The following is a 23481-nucleotide window of genomic DNA, read 5'->3' as shown; positions in this document are numbered from 1 at the left end:
GTACCCGTTGAAATTAATGACAATTTATTGGTTCCAGAATTATTGTAATGCAACAGTTAGAAGGATTCTGACATAGGGTATAGATGAAGCCTCAGTGTATTTAATAGTTTCAGAATAATTTACAGTATATATGATAGAAAATCCCAAGGTTATTAGTTTATTTCATATGTATAAATGTTATCCAGCAGAAGTTCCTATTTCACAAACTTGGATCTGTGATATGAACAAGATACTGAATTTTGATTAATATTTATCCCCCCCCTCAGTGATAAGGATCTTCTGTCATGATAACTTTTATAGATTATGTGTGTTAGTTATGCTCCACTCTTAGTTAACTCCCATGGCACGGTATAGAAAGATAAAGTATGAATAGAATGTGAAAAAGAAATCCCTTATAGAATTGTTGCACACAAGTCTGCTCTCCTAATTAACCTTCGTGCCGTAAGAATGAAAACACCAGAATATTTTTATACCCGGCTGATGAAATGTGGAACACTAATGAAGTTGAGGATGTAATGTGCTTTCTAAAGATTTTTAAGCCAGTCAGGACTTGGTTAATGTGTATGTGACCCAGCAGACGTCGCAAATTTCTTGGGTCGTCAGGGACTTCAGGCAAAACTTGCAGCTCGTCGCCTTTTGCAATTACAAGACAGAGGAGGTTTGTCATGTACTGCATTGGGCGATTTTTTTTTTCTGTGTTTGATTAGATGTACCGCCATTGGCTGTTGTGTTTATACTGTACTGTGACGAATTATATGGGGATTTTTGGCTTGGGCTTTTATCATTGCACAAGCCTTTGAGTATTGTACCAGTGAATTGTTGATATTGTATTGTCCAGCTTCCACCCGTTTATAATAGCCACCAATGTCAGTGTCACCAGTAACCTCCATTAAAGCCATATATTTTTAACATGGCAGACATTACACCCTCAAAACCCACGATTTTTGTTCAATGTTCATTTACACTATTTTCTGCATAGCTTCTAACCATTGCACTAACTACAGTACTTCTGTTCTCACATTCTCATATGAAATACTGTTTTACCAATCCCATAACCCCTTCAAGACTTGTAATCTCTCTCTTTACTTTTTTTGTCACAATTTGCCTGGTTACTACGGCAATGAAATGAAATCCATTGTCCCCTCCTTTCAGTCACAGTTGCGGCACACATCAGTGCCATCCTCACCTAGCATAATTTACTTCTGTATTAATCTCACTTCACTGCAATTTACCTCTCACATTTTTCCATCGACTTACAACCCCCAACTTTCCCTTACCACACAAAGGAATCATACATTTAAGTTTGTGTAGGAAATTTAGTACAGTGGTAGACTGATTATTGAAGTAGGAACGTTGTACCTTTCTTTCAATAGTGTGTAAGCTGTTACTTTACTGAATTTTCACATATAAAAAAAATACCATGCAGGATGTATGCTAGACAGACCAATGTACTGTACCACATAAATTTGGGAGGAAAAGTTGTTGTTTATATAGGACCGTCTTGTGTAACGGCAATGTTTAGATTTACGTAGTGTCTGGTGGTACAGGTTTGGTCCGTGCCAAATATAAAAGGAGGATATATTGTTAACTCTTGGAGGTGGCTGATCTTTAGGGGTTTGGCATATTGATTATATTGACGGTATATTCTTTATTGTTAAAGAAATAAAAATTGGATTTGCTCCAAGATTTTTGTCGATCTGTGTGTGAAGATGATGATCTGCATGAGCCAGTCTGCATATAGATAGGCGAAGGTAGTTAATAATGTATGCATTATTACGTTTCATATATCATACAATATATATTTGTATATATTTCGTTTGAGGTAAATGTCTTTTTAATTATATTTTTTTCTTTTCATAAGGGGTTGGATCTTCACTTGGATTTTCATATGGTATATCTCTACAGTAATTCATTTTGTATTTAATTCTAAGCATAAGATACCATAAGAGACTTGTAAGTGGGAGCTTGTGGGACCGAGGTTGGTATCGCAAACAGCCTGTGATAAGAGTATTGAATCTGTCCCTTGAATATATTAACAGAAGCATCAGGCAAAAGTTGTATCTGGTAGTTTCTTGGGGTATAATCTTAGGATATTAATATGATTACTATGGTTATTTATTAACTTGCTAAATAGGTAGATAGGTAAGATATGTGGATAGAGGGATGACTAAACTAACAACTGGGAAATATAAAAATGAGAGAGTTATCAGCATTTATTAATCTGAAAGAATCAGAGAAGAGTTTGGTGAAATGTCTTTGATGGTGTGAGGTCAGCTGATCAAGGAATTTATTGTTAGGAATTAGAAGTAATAATTCATTACCTGAGTAGATCCCCCCCCCCCAAAACAAAAATAAACAAATGCCATGAAGTAGTAAATGGTAAAACAGTGTGTAGATTCTTTGGCCATAGTTTATAGTTCTCTTTGAATGATTCTTTAGACTACAGGGATCAGTTTTCTTGGTAGTAATATTAGTTTAGTATTTACAGTAGTTGTAGTACAATGACTCCCACACATGTTTGAGGTTTGGTGTATCAAGGGGTTGTAACAGAGTGTAATAACATAATAGTGAATTAATCTTCCAATGGGTATAAGAGTGTTAGTTTCAGGCAACTTAATAACATGTAAAATCCAACTAAACTACACCACACCTCACCACACCTCACCACACCACACCACACCACACCACACCACACTATATGTATTATAAAGAAAGGTCATCACTCACATTCAATATGAAATACTTTACACGATAAGTAAATAAATTTGGCTGATCACTGCTATAGAGAGAATAATGGTGGTGGTGGCCAGGTGTGTTGTGTGATGGCTGGTGCAGCAGGTGGGTAACTTTGTGGGTTTCTAAATTAAAACTTTGTTAGGGAGAAGATGATTGGTAGAGTGTTAGTTAGGACACCCTGAAGAGACTCTGGGCAGGGGGGTCAATCAGAACTTAGTTATTAATGCACAAGTCAAATAGAGGAGTTTCTAAGCACTATTTTTTAAGCCAAGGTTACAATTACCAGTAATGTTTTTATTATCACGACGTTCAGTGAGTGATTTTTCGAGGTCTAAAGGCCTTCTAATGTGGTCTTGTTGCACAGAGTGGAGTAATCTCTTGACAAACTCGAAGGCATGACTTATAGAAACACCATACTTACAGCTGTGTGTTTATGATGGAATTTATAAGTAGGGGACAAAGTAATGGTTGGAGATGGTACTTATTCTTAATTAAATTTATGGTATGTGTTAAAATAAGATTATGCCACTAGCACGCATATATTGTACAAACTGGAGAGCACTGCCAGCTATATTGTTACATTGCACAGCTATAAACATTATATTAATGTGTGATATATTTTTAGCTTTGCAGTTACAAAGTGGATATTATTGGCAGGCATTTCCTATTATATTTCATGGTTTACGGACATGATGTAAGGTAATGGTAGGCTTTAACTATTTACATTTCTGGATCATAAGCAGGATATTATAAGCAGCAATTTCTTCTTATGTTTTAGTGTGACAAACAGGTTATTATTGGTGGCCATTTTGTGTTACATTTAATTTTACAAACAGGATCTTATTTTTTTCCATCTCTTACTCTGTGCTGTACCATCCCTCTGACTCGTTCACAAGACTCTGCACTACAAGTCTCATAACAAACCGTAGTCTGGGTAATTTCCTATCCAAGGTTAAATTTTTTCTTTCATTATGTTCACAAGTAATTCTTCATGATTTTCCTGGGTATTTATCATGCGTTATAGGAGTCTAGATATAATTAATGAAACTGGATGGAAATTTAGCCCATAGATTGACCACTTGAGAAGTGTCTTGCCTTTCCATTCAATAAGCAGTGCAAGCTTGTGCTAAATAATGCTTTCTTATCAGATTATACAGTGCTGTAGTTGTTCTCTTGTGTGTGGAGGCTCTTGTAGAACTTATGTTGTGTAGAGAGGCTGATGATGAGAGAGTTTGTCCAGATTGTATACTAACAAGTGAAGTTATGAGGACTTACCAGGTTAATGGCTGTGTGATTAATTTTTATTACAATTTGAATCTGTCTCATGAGAAACTGTAGAAAATGAATTTATATACAGTCTCCTTATACAGGTACCGGTACAGTGATTTATAGCGGAAAACATTTTAATAAGCGTAAATAGAAAATTAAATTGGATATCTTTATAGAGGATGAAATGCATTAGGAAGATGCTAAAAGGATATACTGTACATATTTTAAAATGGTGCAGCTTGTGTGAGAAGAATGGATTTACATTAAGGTGAATTTAGAATATAAAGTACCAGTAGATTTGGCATAACCTTGGCTACTGCATCTTTTTATTGTACTGTATGTCAAGAAGGATTAGGGATGTTGATATTCGTTGATGCCAATGTGTGTGTGGTGACTGGATAGGGTAGTGTGAGAATGCCTTGGTTATGAAGGAGAGTAGGAAGGTGCTCTGTCTGTCACTCTTGTATCAACATTTCATCTCGACTATATGGCTGGACTAAATGCACAAAGCCTCGCAAGTCGACTGAAAATTCACTTATTCTTAACAAAGTGAATTAGGACTTCCACTTTGTTTGATTGCTTTGTGGTTTAACTTTTTTCACTTAAGTATTTTGATATGTTACTGAGTATTCATTTCCATATATGTATAATTCTTCTCCATGTTAAGGGTTATGTTCACATCATTCACTTAAGTTGGTGCATTAGTGCATGTCTTGTCATGATTCACTTTAATGCATAGTTGTCTTCATACTAAAGGGCTGTCATGTTCACTGTTGTTGTTCACTTTCACATACATAGGTTTAAATAGGGTTGAGTCCCAAGAATTTAGACAGAAGATAGGTTTGAGTCTTGAGGAATTAGATGAATGCAATACTTAATACTGTTACCATGAGAGAAAGGTGGGAACAAGGTATGTAAAATGATAATGGACTAGTGGTTGAGTTAACTATGGGGGAACTAGTGTTTGAAATTAACTAGAGAGAATTAATATTTAGAATTAACGAGAGAAATATGTGTTTTGGTTTACCTATAGAGGAATAAGTTCTTATGTTTAACTGTACTGTATGGAAATTAATGTTTGCAATTAACTATTGTATAGGTGTACTGTATTAGTGTTTTGAATTTACTTCAGAGGAATTTGTGTTTTGTCTTTCACAGTAAAGTAGATGTTTAAGTTGGGACTAATTGACTAAACAGGTTAAGATCTTAAGTGAAACAATAAGATGTGTGTGTTCTTGTTTTGTTTTGAGAGAGAGAGAGAGAGAGAGAGAGAGAGGGAGGGGACAGAGTAAAAATATTCTTGAGAAATAGGTAAAGCAGATTGAGAACTGTTAATGTTACAGTATTTCATGAGGTTATAGAAGTGAGTTGAAAATACTGTCAGAGTATTAGAAAGGTAGATACTGTGCTGTATTATTATTACTGATTTAGGTAAAGCAGATTGTGAAAATTGAAAGTTGCACAGTTGACTTAAGATTGCAAAAGTGAGTGGAAGTTTACTAGGAATTGCAAAATTGTTTTTATAAATAGGACAAAACATATACGAGTATTAGAAGTAATGAAGAGCGTATGATTGGTAGGGGTTAAGAAGATGGGTGGTATAGCTCAATTGGCAAAACACTGGACTGCCAGGTAGGAGTGGTGGGGTGAAATTTGCTGTGGGGTGCATTGTGCTACCCATTCACAGTGTCAACACCCTGAGCTAAGTTAATCCTTCTTGCCCAGGTCACCCCATAAATTAAGTGAAACACTCCTGAGGATATTAGCTTTAACCTCATTGTTTTACCTTTAAATGTTTCCACAGAGTTTAATAAGAACTTTCCTGGTTACAAATAGCAAATAGTTGAGTGCTTTAATCAGGCTTTGTATTTTGAAGATTGTCATGAAAATTACTCTGTAAAATAAGGGTTTCTATAAGGTTTGTTTCTGGTGAGGTATAGATAATCATGTTACTGTACCTAGAAAATGTGGAGGTTAGCCATGAACAGGACACAACTTTTTCTCCACAGATAGGTGTTGCTCTCATGTTTGCTGCCAATATTGATTTTTACTCATGATGTGAATATACCTTGTAAATAGCTTTTGAAACTGCTTGTTATAGTTTTAAGTGATATTGTAAGTATATTCCTTGTAAATAGCACTGAAGGCTTTGGAAATGCTTATTTTATGTTTTGTGGTCGGTAGTATATTTTACACTGTAGCAGTTTTCGGTGATGACTTTTCATAGACAGACAGTATTTCTTGTGATGTTGTGAGTGACATTGCTGTAATAATGCTTACAGATTTAACATGGTTTGTTCTGTAATATTGTGGGTATGTATTGTACCTAATTATAATGGCTTTAACCAAATAATACACAGGTAAGCTTTGATATGCTACAGTGTTAAATGTGCATCACAGTAATTAATCTCTATCACTAAACACAGAAAATATTGGATTATAATAAATGTCATATTTAAACGGGTAACTATTGATAAATCTCTCCATTCATAACCATATTCAGTTGTTATATTTTGTCATTTAATAAATAATTAATAAGAATATCAAACTGCACTGATAAGGTAGTTAATGGAATTAGTTTTCTTACATTTCAAACCACCAGTACAGCTAGTGATGGGAGGACTCTATTGGTGTTTTATGTAATGATTCAATGAGAAGCTGCATATGTTACAAAGAGCATTAATGAATTTTGATTTGAGGAGCTATTCAGTTTTCCCTAGAACCTGTAACCTCTCCTTGATGTGGGTTCTGTAGCTGCAACACACTGTCATCTTTGAGGCTGATTTTGTTTGGATAAAAGAACCAAATACCCATCTACACCCCTTTGTTAAATCTTTTATATCAAAGCCTCTGCCAGAAATTTGATAAAGTCAGTAGCTGATGGCACCGCTAAAGGGAGAAAAATGTAATGAGATTCATTTTACTGTTTCTTCTCAAGAGATCAGTTGAGATACTGACTGAACATTACAGCAATATTTGGATGTTCCTAAAGTGGGTAAAAATAGTCATCTTAAGAGAGGGTAACATCTTTGCTCAGTTTCTGCTCAAAATAATTTATGGATGATAGAGGTGTATTTTCTCACATTAGACTGTCTCCTCATAAATTTAAATGGATTTTAACCAAAGGAAGGAATCTACATGATATGGACTTGTTTCTTTACTCTAATGGAGGAATTCCAATGCAGCCTGTTGAAATATTTAGACAACCCCAGCTGTTAATATAATAATTTCCTTGTGCAGTTTGATTAAAAATGGTTCTTGTTATTAAAGATATTGTTTTCAGAGCATTAATACAGTATTCATTTGAGAGAGTTCATTAGCAACAGTCTTACAGTGAAAAAATTGATCCAAGTTGCGTAAATGGTATCAAGCTACCCAGTAACTCAGAACTGTTATGAAATTATTGTTTATTCCTCAAATCTACAAAATTATAGAATTTATTGCTATATAGAACATGTGTGTGTGTAAACATATAAAGAGAATCCTAACTCCATCTTGCCTCGCCACAACAGACGCTCCACCATGCGTGTCTCGACGTGGATCGTGCGTCACTTCACCCACATCTGAGCTCGGTCCACCAATATTAGAAGTGTCGGTTCCAACTACACCGACACGTTCCACCCCTCCTTTATCATCACGGTCACGATCGCCGTCCCCAGATAAAGAAGACTTGTGGGAATCAATGGTCAGACACAGGTTAGTTGGTGCTGGACAGTATATACAGTACATATTGTGTAAATTTGCTTTGGTTGAATGACTTGTGTACACTTGTTCCAGAAAGTATCTTCATTGAAGGGTCCAATGAATTTCAAAATGAACACCTCGACTTATGTCATTTTCGTAGGGTCGTCAAAATCCTTCATCCGTTTTATCATATATTCTCACATAAGATCATAATGCTACTTTTTGGAGCAAGTGTACATTAGATATTCTCACAACCTACAACCTTTCTTCTGAAGAGATTTGCTGTGTCTTTGTGGTTTAAACTTCAAACAAGGAGAGAAGTTTTTCTGCATCTGGCTATATGAAAACAAATCCAGACTGACGAACTCATTCGCTTCATTCACTCACTCACCACAATCTAGGCACTCTTGTTCTGGTATGTGATCTTTCTTTTATGTTTGCCGATACTTTTAACACTTACGAACACCTTTTTCACTGTATTCGTCTTTTAAACATTATATGGTGCAGGTCACATACATTTTTGCCATTTGAGTCAAGGTCCCTAGAGCCATCACCTGTCCCAAATTTTCTCCTCTTGTGTTCATTCCTCTTTCTTGGTCATCATTCATTATTACCTCATATCTCGTAATGAAGCCCAGCTCGTCTTCCCAAATGTATCCCAGACATGGACCAAAAGCTTACTGAAATTGAACAACCTTGACCCATTTGTGGAGATAAGAGGGTCAGTTGATCTCATAGTACAGCTACACTTACAAGCTTTCAACTAGAAATTATATTCATCATTGATCAAAAGGTACTTGGAAGTGAGTAATTTTGACAGGCATACAGTATGTGTGATCCTGGGCCACAAACAAAGTAAATACTGTAAGTGACTTCTTGACCATTTTTCTAAGTTACCTTGTCTCTTTATTTTTGTAGGAAGAGTAACTTGACTGACACTTGTGCCATGGATGGCTCTACAATAGAACCTCATATTTCCAGAAATCATTTATCAATGTTGCTAAGAACATTTTCACTTTGGAAAAATATCAATAAATTAAAAACAACTTAGGTCTTGCGGAAGTTTCGTTAGATGTTGTATTTCTGATATACAGTACTGTACACGTTCTTCGGATGGATTTGTGTTTGGCAGTGTATGCTCTGTGATTTTGTGAGCTTGTATCATGTGAACATGTCCAGTAAGTGGCCCTGGATTAGAATTTAGAAGTGGAGAAATTTCCAAAATACAGTAGTGAAACATTAACCCTTAAACCCTGGGTTAGGGTGCTGCTGGCAGTACCCCTCCTGTGGGGATAAATCGAGAAAAAAATAAACTTTTCCAAAATGCTTAAAAAAAAAAAAAATGGCGGGAATAGGTGGATGTTCTGGAACATCACCCGGGCCTAAGAGTTAAATCTTCAAACTTTCTCAATTCATTTGCGTGTTTTAGTTATAGATTGCAGTACTGTGTAGTGATATGCACTAACCTCTCTTGGCCAATTGTGCAATTTGTTTGTCAAAATTTGGTACATGACATTACGAGCAGAAAATTGTCTTAAGAGTTTAAAATTTTTATTTGTTGTAGTATAGTGTAGATTATTAAAGAACTAACAAAATTTTATTATAAAGTCAAAAGTCGTTGGTACATTTAGTAATTAACGTAACAGTAAGTGTATTGTGGATAGGCGGCCAACAGTGCCTGCCAGTGAGGCTTCAGCCCACTAGGATTAACAAGTTCATCCTTTAGTTTTGGTAGGACAGCTGTTAACAGAATTTCATTTCAAGAATAATAGAGCATTACTTATTACTCACAAACAATAGATCACTGTTACAGAATAGAGAAGTGAATAGGTACAAAAATTAAGTGAAATACTGTATAGAGGAGTGACCTTGTTTAGAAAACCAGAAAATTCACAAGTCTTGACATGCTTTGGGTCCTGACAGTGCTGGTTTTCTGAGGCTATACTGTACTTTGTTGTAACACTGTACCTCTTTGACTTGTATTGCTTCTCCTGGTAACTTCTGTAACGGAGTTTATATTTTAGCTAATGTTGAAAGTCTTGTAGTTGATGTGAGAAGTGTATACAGTAGTAGCTGGTAATATTTCTGCCCTTCTATTGTATATTTTGTCTTGGAAAAATTGCATATTATTTTCAGTTTTCTTTTCACTTTATCTTTAAAAAAAGTTAATATTTCATCCAATTTTGTGTAAATATATTTGTCATTTTCACTTTGAATTAAGATTTTTTTCTTTCATTCATTTGCAGTAGGTAAGGCAGAACACCTGTTGGTGAGTTTTTTTATTATTGTTGGCTTTGCTACATAAGCATAAAATTCTGGTGGTTTTGCTTCATGTAGCCAATTTTCTATTTGTCTTTGCTTCCATAAACTTTTAAATCAACCCGGTGTATGGAACTGGCCGTCAGGGCTTTCAAAATGGACTGGTACCTGGTTACTGTCACCTGCTTACTTTTGTTAATAGCACCAGCTTAAATGCAAGAGCTGCCCCCCCCCCTCCCTTTAAAACGGTGATGTATTTTTTTTTTAATTACAAGGGCATTAAATTTTCCCATAGAACAAGAAATACAGTACAGTATTCTTTTACAAATATTGTCCTTATTGTCTGGAAGCCAAGGTAGCCTCCAGACCTCCAGCCATGCTTCAAAAGTACCCCCTGAATACTACCAAATACCTCCTTAATTAAATTACTTTGAAAGCCTTCGATTATACTTTAGTTCAGGAATAACACAAATATTTGATTTCTTGACAAGACAATTTGAGTTTTGCTAGTTGAGTGTTGAGGGATTGTTTGTCATTTCCATCCAGTGCTTTCATGATTAGTGCTTTTTATATCATGATTAAGCTAATTGTTGCTTTGTGGCACCCAAACTGTTCCCAAGCATTTACTTTAGTTACCAAAACATAACTGCCATATTGCTTTATTCCTGAATTGTCAAGTAAGTAGAAGAAAGCTTAAGTGTAAATAATAATGGAGATTAACTTGAGAGAAAGTTAAAACATATACTTTACCCCCACCTCTGAGTATGTTGTCTGCCTGCCACTTTCCAGCACACTTGGAACTGTGATCTGGGAACTCTGGTCAGTTTTGATATTTGTTAAAGATTGTTCTGGCTTTGCTGTTACAGTCAGTATTCCAGATTAGAATATTCCAGTTAGAAGAGGCTGTACTGTGTTGTATATAAACATGAATTACCTACAATGATTTAAATGAAAATTTGCTTTGGTGTTTGATTAATATATAAAGTTGAATTATTCCATGGATCACTGCAATGTAAGATACAATAGGGGGAGGGGCATGCAATGAAGTGTATAGTTGCAAACTCGTATGTAAACAAGACCATCTAATTACACAATCAATTCCATCTTTTTATTTGATGTTGTAACATGACCACCAACACCTGGCAAAACTGGTGCACCTTTAGCTGGAGAAATTGAATATTATTATCCATAAACCCCCACAATGCATGATGAAACACATAAAACTTAACTGTTTTTTATAAATATCTGATGTGTGGTGAATGAGTGAAGTTAAACACGGCTCTAAAATATAAAATATGATGGGATGGAAATTAATCATATGTAAGGAGCTCACATAGTACATTAAAACCCTTGGTGTGATCCCTATACTGTACAGTCGCCTGGTATAGTGGCTGGCACATTTTGTGATATATGGCAACTGTGGAATGCTACTTTTGCGAGAGTTTTAATGCAATACTGTATAAACAAACACACAGTTGCCACATCTCACAAAATGCACCAGTCACTGTACAAGGTATAAGTGCAGGAGACTGTACAATGTTGTGTAGGCCTGATAAAATTTTTTGTTGTGTTTAATGTACTACTGTACTGTGTGTATAAATTGGAATTGCCTGTACAGTATGTACTATACTTCACAATTACAGTATGTATATGTAAATTTAATAATGTTTTGGAAGTGCAAAATGTTGAGGTGAATGTTTTGGTAGAATTTAAACAGCTGGGGTGAATGTTTTGGAAGAGTTGATGTAGGAAAGGAAGGTTAATGTATGAAGAGAAGGATAATGTATGATTAAGTGAAGTAGATGATATACATAGATGAAATAGATTACCTCGGAGGTGAACAATATGTCTTGAGGTTGCGTTAGATACCATAAGTTCTTGTTTGCTTTTCTTGTGTTTATTGTTACGATTCTCACCTGTGAGTTTGAGTTTATGAAGGAATATACAGAAGAGGAATCACTGCTGCTACTTTGGTGAGTATAGAAGTATTTTCTTGTTTATTTGGTATTTAATTGATTAATAACAGGTAAGGAAGATGAGTTTTGAATTTTGTGATAGAGTTTCGAAGATCGAAGATAATTGAAGTGATTGGTTTTGTTGTTGTAGTGGTAGTAGTAGTAGTAGTAGGTAATAAAATAGCGGTAAAGGTGTGGCTATTAGGGGAGGATGGAGGCCACTTTTTTTTGTAGTGCTGGGAGTAGTAGTAGCTAGGATAGATACTTTTGTAGTGGGATAGTTAGGTAATGAAATGGTACTAAGTATTTATAAAATCAAATCCCAGTGAACTAAAACCAACTAGATACAAAAACTGAACCTTATCAACTTGAAAGAACCCCCTCCCCCTCTTGTGGTATTGGTAATTAACATGATATATATTGTATTCTGTAAAACAGCCATAGTATTTTGTTGTATGCGTATATGCTTGTATATATGTGTGTGGGTGAGATTTGATGTTGTTTTTAACCTTTCTGTCAAGCACTGGAGAGGGTAGTATATTCCCCAGGTAATCCTCTTTCATACAGGCACTGGGTGTACATAATTACTGTTGTGTGTGTAATGCATTGATCATGGTGTGTGTGTGTGTGTGTCTCACTCTCTCTCTCTCAGAAGGTCAGAGGTCAGGGTGGGATATCTTATTACTGGTGGGCAGGTGAGTGTCTGGTGGTGGTTGTTGATGTGGTTGTTTTGGTGGTGAGGGTGGTTGTGAGGATGGTGGTTGTCATAGATTTGATGGTGAGGGTGGTGGTGGTTGTTGTGAGGGTGGGGATGGTTATGGTAGTTGTTGTGAGGGTGGATATGGTGGTGGTGGTTGTTGTAGCCATGATAATTGTGGTTGTATGGTTGTAGTGGTTGTGCAAGTAGGGCAGCATTTTTTATAAGGTTTACTCATGAAAGACTTGGTTTAATTTTCCCGGAATTGGATATATTCTTATACTTCATTAGCGGTTGTGTTGTGAGGGTTAGTTATTAAATTACGATATGAATGAAGGGAGTACAATTCACCTTGCCTGTGGAGAATGCCTGGCTGTGAATTCTTTCCCCAAGTTTGGATGATTTGTCGTGTCTTCTGGGAAGGTAGAAATTTACACCAAACTTGATGATAATTTTTTACCCACTAACTCTGAATCTTAGGTTGATATTTGACCTGTGAATCTTGGTGTATCTGATTAATTTTTAGTAGTTACCCCTCAATGTTAGTGATAGAAAATTGTGATGCTCCTTTGTTTACTGTGGACAAATATAACCGTGCTGAAACTGTATAGAAATATATAATAATAGACCAGTAATGTGATTTGGCAGTTATTGATCATTGTGTTTGAATGTAGAGTAATAATTGAAAGTATGTGTTATGGCTGGTGTGTTTGTATAAATGAAGAGGGATCAATATACTCAATGTGTGTACTCTTGTCATAGTGTGTGTTGAGTGCTTTTGTTGGTCTAGACGTTAGCTGGGGTGAATGTTGATATAGTGTGTGTGTGTACAGGAAGACTTCTCAGGTGATGGATTTGTTGCTGGGTCAAGGTTACGTGTACATACAGCTTGATGAGGTAGGGAAGGGGAGGTACTAATGTCTATGAACACACGTAACATAAAAAAAAATAGCTGTGGTAATATTGTAGAAAAGTTATGATTATATTTTTTCATGTTAATAATACTGATTATATAACATGGCATAGTATAATATGACAACGTAAATAATAATTTATCATAGTGTCAACAATAATAATGGCAAATACACTTGTAGTGGTGGTGGTGGTATAAGTATTAAAACCAAATTATCAAACATCATTATTATTTTCATCGCTGTAAAATTTGTTATTGTGAGTGCTGGTTTAACTTGATACATATTTGAATTTCCCTGTAAATTAAATAACGAATGTCAAATCATGTTACCACTGAATAAATAACGAGATTGATATTGAGTATTCGCCTTGGTCAGATCATGAACTGTATTCTTGACTCCAGTAACATTTATAAAGGTCAGCTTACAGTAGCCAGCAGAGGTATGATGACTGTGAGTGTGATTGAGATTGTGGTTGTTGTTTCAGCTTAGTTATGGTGATTGTGGTTGTCAAAGGTATCATAATATTGGTTGTTGTTTCAGCTTAGTTATGGTGATTTTGTTGGTATAAATGATAATTGTAGATTATTTTTTGTAATTAATAGAGATAATCGAGACATAATAAACAGCTAAATAAAAAGAAAAACCCTTAATAGGATCGTCAAATTTTTAAATTACGTTAATCTTCAAATAATGTGAAACTAATTTTTTAGTCAGCAGGAGAGAGTAATTATTATAATGACTCAACACTTATTACTAGTAATTACCAGCTATTTAAGGTTCACCTCATCCCCCTTTGTTTGTTGTCCGAGTGTTTTAATAGTAATTTATGTTCTCGTGCTTTATTTGTTTATGATTGTTGAATGATGAAATTTTCTGTAGATTTTACTCTTTGTGAAGAATTTAAAGACACTGATATTTTTTTTATTTGCAGTATTTTTTTTATTTGCAGTATTTTTATTTTTGTTTTGTATTTCACTGTTAAACATTGTTCCCATGTTTTTTGCTATTAATGAATGATCTGTGGAAGTCTGTGTAACTTGGCAGCGAAACAAACACCTTCTGTGATTGGTTGAAACCAGTGTTGACATGCATACAACTTAACCATAGAACATATTTCTATTTACTGAAATTACCATGATTTCTGTGTGCTAATTTACTGACTGCTGGTGCATGTGGACAAAAATAGTCATTTGCAGTATGAAGGTGAATTAGCATAATAAAAATGTTTCAATACAGTTTTTAACGATGGCAGAGTATCTATGCTGTCATTGGTGTGTGCTTCGTGTTGGTTTATGTTTATGGCGGGTGAACGTAAATGATTCATGCCTGGCCCTTTGATACTGCGTGTGTGTGTGTGCGTGTAGATGTGTGTGTGTGTGTGTGTGTGTGTGTGTGTCTGTGTGTGTCCCATCCAAATTAAGGGAAACAAATTAATGTTTACATATTAAAAAATCTGGACGCATATCCACAAGTTGTATTTGTGAACCTGGCTGTGTTAGGCTGTTGGAATAACTACAGTAGGTCAGGTCAGGTTAGGGTAGGTTACTCTTGGTGCAATAATTAAGGTAAAGGGTTTGAATAGGGTTGGGCGGTTTGGTTAAATTGGTTGGTTTGGGTTAGTTTAGTTTGGCAGTAGGTAAGGTTGTATTTGGTCAGGTTAGGCTAAGTAAGTTGGTGTAGATTTCATGTAGCTGATGATGTTATTCTTGGGTTCTGATTTGGTCAAGTGTCAGCGATAATTATTCCTCATAACGAAATGTATAAAAAACACACCTAATTGATGCCTTAAACTAAAAGAACGAGTAAAAATGGCTTCAAACTTATACATAATAGATCAAGTAGAGTCTTGGTGTTACTTCTGTACTTCAGCTTAATATCATATTCATTTACGAGGAATGTTCCCAGCTACACGTTTCATTGATTCCCACGAAATATCGGAACACTTTACTACCTCGTAAATCTCTCGGCTGCACGACCCCCTCCAGATTACAACCCTCATTGAGCCTTAATTTTATTGACCATAATTTGTACACTGGTTGAAGATAATATTACCATGTTCATATCTTGATTTGTGTGCCAGTAAGTTGTGTTACATTGTTCTTACACTGTTATTATGTAATGCAAGGAGTTATTATGCTGTAGTTTAGTTATTAACTCTGATGATAGTAATAAAGATTTGAAGCAGTTTATTAAAAAAAAAATGATGGTTTATTGGCTACAGTATCCAGTATAGCCACAGCCACTGAGGTAAGTAATAAGTTATTGGTAATTGGCATCTGAGGGATAGCTGCAGTTGACCTTCCGGTGGTATTTATTTATTTATATTCCTATATTTGCATCATCACAGCCATATTGTTTATCGGTGACATTTGTTGTTTTCTGACGCCAGGAAGTATTATTTCAGACAAGCGGATTCCTTTTTTTATGGAGACGATGGTTGTTGGTGTTTTCATAAGATAATGTTTGTTTCCGTCCGGCGTGAAATAAAGAATTGGTTCCCTCCACCAGTCACTTGTTTAGCCTGTTAAGCCTTTTAGGTAGTCCTTGGTTAAATTGACTTTCTGTTTACCATTGTTTATATAACTACGTGCACTGAACCAAGGCGAAATAGAATGGTAATCTTAATAATGGATAAATATCTATATCTCTCTGTCTGTCTCTCTGTCAATCTCTGTATCTATCTGTCCATCTATGTCTGTCTCTGTCTATCTCTATATATATCTATATTTTCAATCAAAACTTTTCTAGTCGCTTGTCTTTCATGTAAACTCCTCACCGTTCATTTTGTCTGCAATATTGGAGTGACATTTGGTTGGTGTTTATAAATATGTTAAGAGCGTCTTTTATTGTATCAGGTTTATGCCTTTGTGAGGGTGAAGGGCACATTCTCCGGGGTAATTATATGTTCGTCTCGGAACAACATTTCACTTTATTGATTTTGTCTCGATTGTTTATAAAAATAATTGTACTTGGGTGTGCTCGAAAAAATGCGGTTATAGATTGGCATGGAGATACACATGCTGGCATACACACACATGCTGGCATACACACACATGCTGGCATACACACACATGCAGGTATATACACACACACAGATATACACATGCATTTTTACATGTAGGTATACTGTATATAAACACTCGGGTATATACAAGCATGTGCAAAGAGACTAGAATACTTATACTGTACATGTAAACCCTGCAAATTGGGTTATTCACACACACACACACACACACAATAATAATAATAATAACAACAATAACAACAACAACAACAACTAGATGGAACTCGAGCTAATGCCAATTTGTTTTATGCAAAATATAAGTTACGTGTATGAATACTGTATGTGTGCGTGACTGTTTACATATCGTGTGTGTGTGTGTGTGTGTGTGTGTGTGTGTGTGTGTGTGTGTGTGTGTGTGTGTGTGTGTGTGTCCCCTATTATCTGGTAAAAGATGGGCCTGTCACATCATGTTACTCACTGGCAGACAGAGGCATAGACAGGTTATATTTTGGGGAAGTTGTCAACACTGCAGCACTATAATTTTCCCTCAAGTTTTGTACAAAAGTTCTGATATTTTATGAGATTTATTTTTTATGTAAACAAGAGGAATGTACAGTAATTTCATGGTGTTTTATGATATTTTTGTTTTTTTATTGTTTGTTTTGTTGGAAGACCGAAATGAATATGTCAGTGTTGTTATTGTTGATGTGCGTACGTGACAGTAGTTGTGACAGTGATTGACAGGTCTATCTTGAGGTTTCTGGGAGCTGCATGTACATGAAAGTAGCGATGACAGTAATTGACAGGGATATCTTGAGTTTTTTTGGGGTGATGTACATGCCAGTAGTGACAGTAATTGACGAGGAGGAGGAGAGAAGGAAGATGAGGGGGAGTGGGAAGGCAGAGAATGAGGGGGGAGGAAAAGGTAGAGGAGAAGGGAGGAAAATGAGGAAGGGGAGAAGGAGGATGAGGAGGAGGAAGAAGGAAAGAGTAATAAGTACGAAACTATAAGAAATTCATGTCAGTGTATCGTATATTTAAGTCTATTACCAAATAACACGTCGGTCATGATCAGCTGATAAGACATATTGAGTCATGTAGGTGAGTAACGAGGAGACCTTATGAAGTATTTATGAGGGAATATATTTTGTATTTGACGGGGTATAATTATGAGAGGGTTAGCCTAGGGGGTGACCTAATGGAGTGTGTGTGTGTGTGAGTGTGTGTGTGTGTGTGTGTGTTTCATGGTGTATGTGTGTCTTTGTGTTTGTATGTGGCCTTGCAGTTCCAACCTCGGTTCTGGTATTGACCTATCGTAAATGTCAATACTTCCTCGACCTTCAGAGGCGGTGTCCTTTTAACTAATACATTAATTGGTCACCTCAGGGTTTTTAAAGCTAGCAGGTACTATTTATGGGGAAGTTATTTGTGATCACCTGATAATTTTGGTAACCTAGTATATTTTATCTGACCTTTTGAACACTCTAACTTAATCTAAACTAGCCTGACTTTACGTGATCCAAGTCTAACCCAACCTATTGTGACATACCTTCAACCCAACTTAAAGTAACTCAACTTAAACCTGACCTAAATATCATAGCTTCGTATCCCTGCGGCAACTCCCTTTGTTCCAATTTTTTTCTCCCCTCCTCTATCGTGTTGATAATTACTGTCTACACTACAAAGAACGACTGTGACCTTTCTCTCCCCCTCACCCAACCCCCAAGACCTTGACCCTGGTTGGTGATTTAACCCCCCCACGAGAGACCTGCCAGTCTAGCGCTCAAGGTGGCTCACGTCTGTCTGATGATATACCGTGCTAAAAGATGCTTATCTCTCTGAAATATTCAAATTACTCTGGTTGGATATGATAATTGCCTGATGGGGCCTGGACTGTGGCTTATCTGTGGGAATGTGCTTGGGTTAGTTTGGCTATCACGACGCTGTTTAATTTAGCGCGTTGTAAATTTGGTGGGTTTATGCGTGATCGTGTAAGTGTATTTATTCAAAGGCGTGTAATTACTCCAAGAATACACCCAGTTATTACGCATAATTGAGTAAGAATGTTAATGGTCAGTATTTTGAAATGTTTCGACGTCCATATGTTCGCTGGGAAATTAACACCAGTTTCGTGAAGATTATGTGCATTCTAATAACGTCAAAATACTACCACTCCGTTGATATTTGACGTCATTAGCGTGATAAACACTCATACAAGACACAAGATACAAGTAACAATTTTAAGTAGAGAGTACGTGGAGGGTTATTTCCGCCACGGGGGTGAAGGAGTAGTGTGTGGGGTCTCTGCTTAATACTAGTTAGTAGCCAGCGTAATGTACACCAAGGTAAAAACTCCTTAAGTATGAGGGTGCTTGAGGGAACCAGTGTTAAATATTCACAGGTTGAAATTTGTGGGTAAAATCCGTTAATGGTTTAAGTTAAATCGACAGTTTGTGACTAATTTTCGTTAAATTGAAATTACTTTGGTATGATGAAGTACAGTCTAGTAAATTTCTCATAAGATCCATATTCAGTAAATTAATGGGTGAAGTTAAATGTGGTGTGAATTTTAGAGCTTTGCGTGCTGGTCTGACAATATGGAGATGACAAAAGGTTACATTTGTGTATGTATTTGGGTGTATTATTGTGTGATTATGTAACATCGTAACGTAATATGTGTGTATGTGTAATATTTCTATGTGTTTGTTAATGGATATAGATTTGTATGTGTATTTGCATGTATGTGTACAGTATATATGTGTATTTATATATATGCTGATAACCACATATGTATTTGTATGTCCAATAATATAATGCCATATTGAAGGATATACAGACCAATTAATACACATAACCATTTTATTAATCAGTCAAGTATACACCATGATATAGTGTCCTAGGCTGATAATACACCGAGTCTTGTATACATATGAATCAGTATTCCTCACCCATATCACTATACCGAGAAGTACTTGGTGTTCATAAACTACAGTACTACAGGGTGTTGCTAAAGTATAAGTACATTCTATACCAAGGAGTCCATACATTAGTACATCTCCTTTGTTACGTTATCACAGTACAGTTCATTACAGTATGGTGTATAGTACTTCATGTATCACTTTGTAGCCATTACCTCCTGTATTGATGCGTGTTGACCTAATCAGATTGGAAGATTGATGTTTTTTTTGTAATGGTAATCTTTTGTTTTGAATTTGACTGGAAACTAATAATTTTTCGTGTGTGTGTATAGTGTAATTGAGTTCAACTTTGTTTATGTGTACGTGTGTCAGTGTGTGTGTTAAGTACAAATATTACACTACATCAGAACAGACGAGATGCTACATAGAATAACTTGTCCGGAACATTAACTTCTAACTAACATTATTCCTTCATTAGTATTTTGTGTATTAATTAATTCATTAAGCATGTAAACCTTGTACCTATCTGGATGCTCCCCATGAAGGACTTTACAAGACTGGTTTATCTGAATGGCACTGTGCTGTAGGTATATGTTTCAATAATATTTTCATTGGTATGATTTTATCTACTGGCTGTGAAGTTGTTGGTCGCTTTTATTCTGTATTATACTATTTCTTTATTTTTATTTACAACAATTTAGTGTTTTGAGTTATTCTTTCAGGGATTTTGTTCGGCTTGTACTGACGATCGCTTAAGCAGTGATATCCCAGTAGCTTGTAGTGTTAACACGTGTGTTTATCATTACCATCATTCCCTGCACTATGGAAACTTTCACCATACAACACTACATTATAACTTCATATTTTATATAAATATTTAAACTTAGAAGGAATATTTACACATATTTACTACAATATTTTAGGTTTTTGTTGGTAGTTATAACAGACAAGTATCACAGATATATATATATGTCATTTGTTTACACATCTGCATCACTGCCTCACACCTCATCTCTCACACTATCACTACACATTATGTCAGTAGCTTCTCTTATGAAGTTTCTGAAACATGTCTCACTCAGTATGGATCACTTTGAACACTGAAATAGTTCTTGGGTGGGTCTGATTAATTATGAAACCTTAGTACAGTCTTCTGGAACCGAGAAGATGTACTAGATTGTCTGTCTGGTTGTTATTTTGTTTTAAGGTGTTACGTGTTTACTGTAGCAGCCATAACTGTTACTTCTCTATGTGTTTGTTATGACCGTGTGAGGTAGTGAGCACTGGGGTGAGGGGGGGTAAACACTCGTCCTTATCACCAGTTTGCACGGCGCTTTATGGGAGATTTCTGTGGCTTAAAGTCGTCATTGGCGGTGAGGTTATTTTTGGTGATGGTGAAACTATTGTTATTGGTGGTGGTGAAAACGGGCGCAAGATCGGGTGTGCCTAAGGAGCGGCCATGTTTCCTGTCGAAGGATCTGTGTCTCCCGATGATGCCCAGTTCGGTAGGGCCCGTCTCCCCAGGTAGGCGTTCCAGGGAGCGGGCCCTCGTCGGCTTTGTCGCGTCAGGAGTTGGGGTGTCTTTGAGAGGTAAGGCTTTAGTCGTGTTGATGTTTTCCTTCTCGCCATCATCGTCGGAGAGAGAGGAGTTGTAGGGCCTGACGTGGATGATCCGGGAGAGCTTGGCACGACTCGTCATGATGGTCTTACTGAGGAAATCCATCATGACGCTGCTGTTGTTGTCTCCTCTGCTGTTGGTTGACCCACGTCTTCCCATGTCCCTCCTCTGTCACACAGCCACACCTCCCCTCCTGATGGTGATGATGCCCGTGTGTACCGCTGTCAACTGTGGACATAATGAATTCATCGTTATTTCCTGAACTATTATATCTCTCTCTCTCACATTTACCATACATATATACCCGTACATATTATGCTGTGTTATTACCCTGCCACTCAGCATTCTTGTTTTTTTTTAACTGGTGCTCTGTATGTGTGTGTGTGTGTGTGTGTGTGTGTGTGTGTGTGTGTGTGTGTGTGTGTGTGATGTTTTTTGTGTGGTGTTTTGTGTGTATATTTAACATGCATGCGTGTTTGTATGTACAGTAGTGTGTATTAGGGGGTGAGTAAGTTGTGTGTGTGTGCCCTTCCTTGGCTGGACCTAACTTACTCTATTCATGGGGAGTTAAACATAGCTTATTTATGAGCTATTATTGTTTAGTATGTGTATGTATGAGGGTTGAGTAGCGTGCACACACACACACACACACACACACATGACCTACAATTAACGTGACGGGTATTAATAGTTATATAATGGGAATAGGTAGCAGATGTGTGTTTTGGGTGACTGGTGTAGCAGGTGTAGGATGACAAGTGTAGGGTGTGTAGCAGGTGTGGGGGCGGGTGTGGGATGTGCAGCAGCTGTAGGGGCGGGTGTGTAGGGTGACAGGTGTGAGGTGTATAGCAGATGTAGGGTGACAGGTGTGGGTGGTGTAGCAGGTGTGGGGCGGGGCTCACCTCTTGCCTCTACTCGTCCAAGATGCTGACTGACTGACTAGTAGCTCTGTCACCCACCTGATGCAGCTTCCTCTCCCTCCTTCCCTCATTGGGTATCTCCCTCCCTCCCAACTTAATCCTCACAAGGTCACACCAATACGTCATTGCTTTCCGGAAGTGTGTGTATGTTGGGGGGGGGGGGTCGGGAGGTATTGACATTGTGATTAGTTGGTTAAGTGATAGTGTACTCGCGCGCGCGCGAGAGAGAGAGATAAATTTTGTTTGAACGTATTGAGACATGGACAAACATTCAGGATATCTCTCTCTCTCTTTCTCTCTCTCTCATTGTTTACTTCTCGGCTATAAAGACTCGGGAGTAACTGGCGTATCTTCACACACATACAGTACAGTATAATCAACCTTAATAACAGTAGATACAAGGGTGATCTATCCTGCAATTTATAACCGGAGGGAAGATAGTGATAAACCTCTAAAACCATATATTTAATGTTACTAGTGTAGTAACTATAATATAGTATAATTTATCATGTACAGCATGTAGATAGATTAGTTTCCCATATATGTCAGAATTTATTACCGTATTTTATTATTATTATTATTATTATTATTATCATCATCATCATCATCTTACTCTTATAATAATAGTAATAAAAACGGAGCAAATATACCGTATAGTATAGTCACCCATTTATAATAGCCCAATCAATACCAGTTTTCTATCAGCCGGAAAAGAGGGAAGACTACTGTAAATTCAAGAGGGTGATGTATGTAATGAAGATCAATGGTGTGAATGAGTTTCCAAGACATGGGTGATATTTCTTGCCCAGTCGAGCTATTTTTGAGGCATAAAAGACCAGACATTGAGGTGATTTATGTCTTTGTGTGTGTGTGTAGTTTTAAAGGTCCTTTACTCGGGTGTTTGTTATGTAAGGTAAATACATGAATAGCTGTTTGTTATAAGCGTAAAGGGACATTGAATAAGTTGACTCCTTGAGGAAGACTGCAACTCTACATTCATATATCCACACATCCACATCCATATCTTTATGCTTCAAATCACTTTACTTAATCAATATTGTTTCTTTCTCCAGGTAAGTCTGTATGAGTGGTGTGGGTGTTACCGGTGCAGCCAGGTAAGTGTGAGTCTGTTTATAAGTACTGTACAGGTCAGTTTATAAGTACAGGACGGTTTATAAGTACTGTACAGGTCAGTTTATAAGTACAGGTCGGTTTATAAGTACTGTACAGGACGGTTTATAAGTACTGTACAGGACGGTTTATAAGTACTGTACAGGACGGTTTATAAGTACTGTACAGGACGGTTTATAAGTACTGTACAGGTCAGTTTATAAGTACAGGACGGTTTATAAGTACTGTACAGGTCAGTTTATAAGTACAGGACGGTTTATAAGTACAGGTGGGTTTATAAGTACTGTACAGGTCGGTTTATAAGTACTGTACAGGTCGGTTTATAAGTACTGTACAGGACGGTTTATAAGTACTGTACAGGACGGTTTATAAGTAC

General features: G+C 36.6%; 1 protein-coding gene and 1 long non-coding RNA gene across 13 annotated transcripts in view; one reads left to right on the top strand and one right to left on the bottom strand.

Moving 5' to 3' along the window:
• The window catches only part of LOC121869634 (probable phosphorylase b kinase regulatory subunit alpha), a 71214-nt gene that overhangs the window by 19550 nt on the left and 28183 nt on the right, over window positions 1-23481 (top strand). For 8 of the 12 annotated variants that reach the window (XM_042371140.1, XM_042371144.1, XM_042371142.1 and 5 more), the window contains exons 16-18: window positions 578-658; window positions 7518-7701; window positions 9936-9938. In XM_042371140.1, the coding sequence (XP_042227074.1) occupies window positions 578-658; window positions 7518-7701; window positions 9936-9938 (268 nt within the window). Of the gene's footprint in view, window positions 1-577; window positions 659-1861; window positions 1892-7517; window positions 7702-9935; window positions 9939-23481 lie in introns of all 12 variants that reach the window. The other 4 variants (XM_042371147.1, XM_042371145.1, XM_042371143.1 and 1 more) reach the window with 3 other exon arrangements.
• Window positions 19364-23481, bottom strand: part of LOC121869637 — a 10234-nt gene continuing 6116 nt past the window's right edge. The window contains exon 3 of the long non-coding RNA XR_006089571.1: window positions 19364-21282. This is a non-coding gene — a long non-coding RNA (uncharacterized LOC121869637). The remainder of the gene's footprint in view (window positions 21283-23481) is intronic.

This window comes from Homarus americanus, unplaced genomic scaffold (genome assembly GCF_018991925.1).
Source record: "Homarus americanus isolate GMGI-L3 unplaced genomic scaffold, GMGI_Hamer_2.0 scaffold23578, whole genome shotgun sequence".
NCBI classification, from domain to species: Eukaryota; Metazoa; Arthropoda; class Malacostraca; order Decapoda; family Nephropidae; genus Homarus; species Homarus americanus.
The sequence above is the reverse complement of the archived record's forward strand: the minus strand, read 5'-3'. Positions and strand labels throughout refer to the sequence as shown.